General features: G+C 62.6%; 1 protein-coding gene across 1 annotated transcript in view; it reads right to left on the reverse strand.

The window, feature by feature from the left end:
• LOXL3 (lysyl oxidase-like 3) overlaps positions 1-4,656 on the reverse strand; it is a 15,959-nt gene that overhangs the window by 5,176 nt on the left and 6,127 nt on the right. The window contains 4 exon segments of the mRNA XM_010008182.1: positions 81-153; positions 2,533-2,586; positions 3,116-3,327; positions 4,133-4,296. Of these exon segments, the coding sequence (XP_010006484.1) occupies positions 81-153; positions 2,533-2,586; positions 3,116-3,327; positions 4,133-4,296 (503 nt within the window).

Below are 4,656 nucleotides of genomic sequence, written 5' to 3' on the forward strand. Positions count from 1 at the left end.
CTGCCCCACTCCCCATCACCACGGGGACACGCCGGGCCCCGGCGGCACTGGGCGGGGCTCCTGGTGCTCAGGCTCTACACTGGAGCCATTTACCTCTTCTTAGACCCTACGTCCTCCCTGCGCTTTTGTTTAGGCTGAGATTTGGAGGCCAGCCTGGAAAACAGAACAACTGTGAAGGAGCCCGCGGCCTCAGGCTGTCATCTTTGGCAGCTGCGGTGACACAGGGAGCACAGCCTGTCCCTGCAGACTGAACCGGGCACGCGGTAACCCCAGGAAGACTCATGCACATCCCCTCAATGTCATGCATGGATGCAACGGCATTATCTGCTGTCAGCAATGTGACAAACGCCCACAGCCCACCAGGAAACTGCACCGGATGCAGCAACATCCGTGTGGCTTTGTCACACAGCAGATCAAACACCACTGGCAACGATTTGATCTGTCGGGTACAAGTGGGGTGTGTCCACGTGCTCGTTCAGACACCAGACAACATCCCTGCCCCGTGCTCCCAGGGGAGCAGGATGCACAGCACCAAGCAAGCAGCGCAGGTGGGTGCTCTCCCTTTTGCCCCTGCAGGCTCACAAGGACCTACTGCCAGCACAGGGAGCTTCCTGAGGGAGTGGGGAAGGAGGCAGCTCCAGGCCTGGCACACATCTCATTTGGGTTTGGTCCCAACACGCTCAAGAGCTTTGCTGCACTCAGGGGGGGAAGATGCTGAGCAGGGACAAGACTGCAAGGACCACAAGGAGTGAGGAGTGGGGTGTTCCAGACCAGGGCAGGGGATGGACACTGGCCAGGGACAAGACAAAAGCGAGGCTGGCAGCTGGGCCTGCAGAGCCCCACCAGCCCCAGGACACAGCACGGGGCTGCCAGCGACTGGAGCCCAATGTCCGGCCAAGGACACCAGCGCCCAGTTGAACCACACAGGGATCCTGCACCCAGCCCTGGGCCCCCAGGACCAGACAGACACCAGCGAAGTGGTGGAAGCCCTGGGGGGACACGGAGACTAAGGGGCTGGGGGACAGCTGGGGGTGCAGAGCTGCTCCAACCTGGGGCTGGGATGACTTCAGGGGGCTCTAGCAGCAGCCGATCTGCACCTGAAGGGTCTGTCAGGAGCCAGAGCCTGGATATTCCAGTCATGGGAGGGGAAAAGCATGAGAGAAAACAGGCATGATTAGTGTAAGGAAAGCTCTTTCCCCACGGGGGCTGTTCAGCATTGGAGTAGAGGCCACAAGGCTGTGGGATCCTCAGAGGTTTAACTCAATTAAGTCCTGGGCTGTCCCAAAGCTGGCCCTGCTCCATGCAGAGGGTTGGATCGAGATGTCCCAAGGTCCCTTCCAGCCTGGATCAGCCTGTGACCCCACATATGACTGCAGCTATGCAGCCCCAAATGGCTCAGCCCTGACAAATCAGCTTGTGGCTTCAGGAGACAACTCCTGCTCCAGGCAGAGGAAAGGGAGCAAACCCCAGTGCTCCAGGGGTAATGCCCACACCTTGGAAAAGGGGCACAAAACCAGTCAGCACAAAAGCAGACACGTGACAAGACCCTGAGTGAGCATGACCTGTGAGCAAGGGATTGAGGAGACCCCAAGGCCTGACCCTGTCTGTGTCTCCATCACCAGTGCAGGCACAGATGCAGGAGCTGGCGAGGATGCCTACTGGGGATAGAGCTGGGGAAGGTCACAACAAAGAGCTCGGGATAGGTCCAGAATGTGGGGCACCTTTGGCACCAGGGAAGGTGGTAGGACCAGGCAAGGTCGTGTGCTGGGGATAGAGCAAGTTCTCTGTGTGGCAATGGGCTCAGGCGAGAGGTGCCACCCCTGAGCCCAGTGAGGATGGGCTCTGGATGCTGACTGTCCCTTGGGACAGGTGGAAAAGCAGCAAGAGCGAGTGGGCAGAGGGTGCAAGAGACCCTGAGCAGATGCAGCACTGAGGACAAGACCTGCCACACCGTGCCCATCCCCCCGGAGCCAGGCACCCCTGAGCACAGGCTCTCCTGCCTGCACCAGCCCACCCTGCCAGCCCACCCTGCAGGGAATGGAGGGTGCTCAGCCTTTCCAGCTTCCCCACTGCTGCTTCCTGCAGAAAGCAGCCCATCTCCACATCTCTCCCTCCCTGTCCGCCAGGAGAGACGGCTCCACTCCAAGGCCTCCTGGTCTCAGTGGGGCTGCAGCACAGGATGCCACAGCCCTCCATGCCTTCCAGGCATGCCTCCATGCAGGCATGCAGGATGCCTCCATGCCTTCCAGGGCATCCTGACCCCCAGTCCTGCCTGGTGTGTGGGATGGGGGCTGCTCTGCTGGGGCATGGGCGGCCTGGGAGAGAGATTGTCTCTCGTAGGGAACAGGGCACCCTGGCATGCACAGCAGATCCCAGCAGGGTGGGGTTGCTGCCTGCCTAGCACAGCCCCGGCCCTTGGCCTGCTCCGTCCGGATCCGTGTGCACCAGGATCCATTCCGACAGCAGGGATCGGTGGGGCCAGGCAGCCCAGCTCTGCCCAGGGCTCAGCAGATGGGGCACCCGGCCCTTTACCTGTGGCCCAGCCTGGGGCTCCAGCCCTTCCTCCTGGCTGCGCATTTCAGCTGCCTGCAGGAGCAACATGGCGCTGCCTGGTGAGGGGCACGGCCAGTGCTGGGCAGCACCTGGGCACCACGCCATGGGCAGTGTGTCCATGCCCACAGCCCTGGGCCCCTCACTCAGGCCACGCTGGATCATCCCTGCCTGGCTCGGCCACAAACATCCCCTCAAATCGGGAACCCTCACACTCTGCACCCGAGGGAAATGTGGACGTGTAACACGTCCAGGGAGCAAAAGTTGCCCTCTTGGAGCAGCCTCTGCAGTAGTGCCTGGGGCAGGTGGGTGGACATGGTCCCCCAGCCATGCCATGGCTCCTTGATTTGCTTAGCAAGTGCCTGTATGGCCATCTGGGGATAGAACTGGTGAGCAGCAGGGATGGGAGGGATGCCGGGGAGCCAAAACACCCACCAGCATGGCCCCTTCCGTGTCCCCAGCACTACTTTATGTCCCTGGCACCGTCCCCAGCTCTGCCCCAGCCCCATGCCCCCAGCTCTGCTCTGACACCCAGCCATGTGGGCTCCCTTATGGCCTCACTCACTTGTAGAAGTTCCTGTTGACCTTCTTCTCTGCAGGGAAGCCCATCATGCCACAGACAACGCGGCTGTTGCGGCTGTCCCAGCCCTGGTCACAGATCTGTGCCCAGCCATCCTTGTAGCGCAGCTCCACAATGCCCTCGGTCACCGGCAGGAGCCTCCGGGCCCCGGACACCACTGGCCGCAGACGAACCTCCTCCCCCTGGCTCTGCTCAGTCTGCAGGGCACAGATCAGCCTGGCTTGCACCGTGTGCCACTGCCCTGGCTCCCTGCCTGTCCTGTCCCAGGGATGCCCCAAGGATGCTGGCACCTGCTGGGGATGCAGTCCCCACTCCCAGGTGGGGAATGGGGACAACTGGGTCCTGTGTCCCTGCAGAACACATCTGATAGCCCTGGGCGGCCAAGGACATAACCCCATCAGCACCTCATATCCCCCTGAACTCTGGGGTGCATCTTCCTGGGAACACAGCCAGGAGAGCCAGTGCTGCTGTCCTGTCACCTTGGGACCCTGCACACAGAGGGGGAGTGCCCAGACCTCTCCACACCCAGGCACCCCCCAGAGCAGGGCAGCACCATGGGGGGGCCAGGACACTGGGCATAGCCCACAGGACATGGCCCCGGGCCCTGTCACCTCACAAGAGACCTGCTATCTCATGCCCAGACCTCAGCCATGTCCCCACACCCCAGCCACATCATCCTCCACAGACACAGCAGCTGCGGGAGACAGAGGCCCCAGCCAGGAAGACAAGGGCAGCCATTGGAGCTGGTCTGAGAAACAGAGAGCCTGGAAGAGAGACAGAGGGAGAGAGAACAGCAGGTGGAGGAGCAGGTCTGGGACTGAGGGTCCCTGGCAGGCAGGAGAAAGAAAACAGGCTGCAGAAGCATGAGACAGAGTCCTTGCCTCCCAACTGCTCAGGGAGGCCTGAGGCCAGGCTGGGCTGTCCCACAGCAGGGCACCTGGTAACTGGCTCTGCGGGATGCTGGGCAGCACCAGCTGCCATCCTGGCCAGCAGCTTCCTCACCTCAATTACATTGGAGTCCTTGAAGCCTGGGATACGCTCATCCTTACAGATGACACCTGCATCTTCCTCGTGGCTGCAGTCACTGTTCCCCCAGCCCCGGTGTTTGCAGTCCCCAATGCTCTTCTCGCCTCCAGCACAATTCACGTTGTCCAACCAGATCCGCCCTGCCAGACACCGGGGCCAGGGCTGAGGGGGGGCCAAGCCCCAGCAGCATCCCCGGGAGCAGTGGAGGTGCCCGTGGAGCACGGCCAGGGCCCAGGCAGGCACAGAGCAGGAGCGGGGATGCTGGGCTGGGGGCAGCGCCCCCTCAGCACAGAGATGCAGCATCTGACCTGCAGCACAGCCCCCACAGTTCTGCTCCACACCCCCACGCTGCAGCCCCCCCCCAGCACCCGGGGGCACTCGCGGTGTCCTGCGCCCCGGCGGCGTGCCCAGCAGCTCACACAGCCCGCGGAGCTTCCACGGGGGGACACGCCCACGTGCACGCACGCCCCCCCGCCAGGGACGCAGCAAACCCTCCCCCC

The sequence above is a fragment of the Chaetura pelagica genome, unplaced genomic scaffold, assembly GCF_000747805.2.
Source record: "Chaetura pelagica isolate M959 unplaced genomic scaffold, ChaPel_1.0 scaffold872, whole genome shotgun sequence".
Classification (NCBI taxonomy): Eukaryota; Metazoa; Chordata; class Aves; order Apodiformes; family Apodidae; genus Chaetura; species Chaetura pelagica.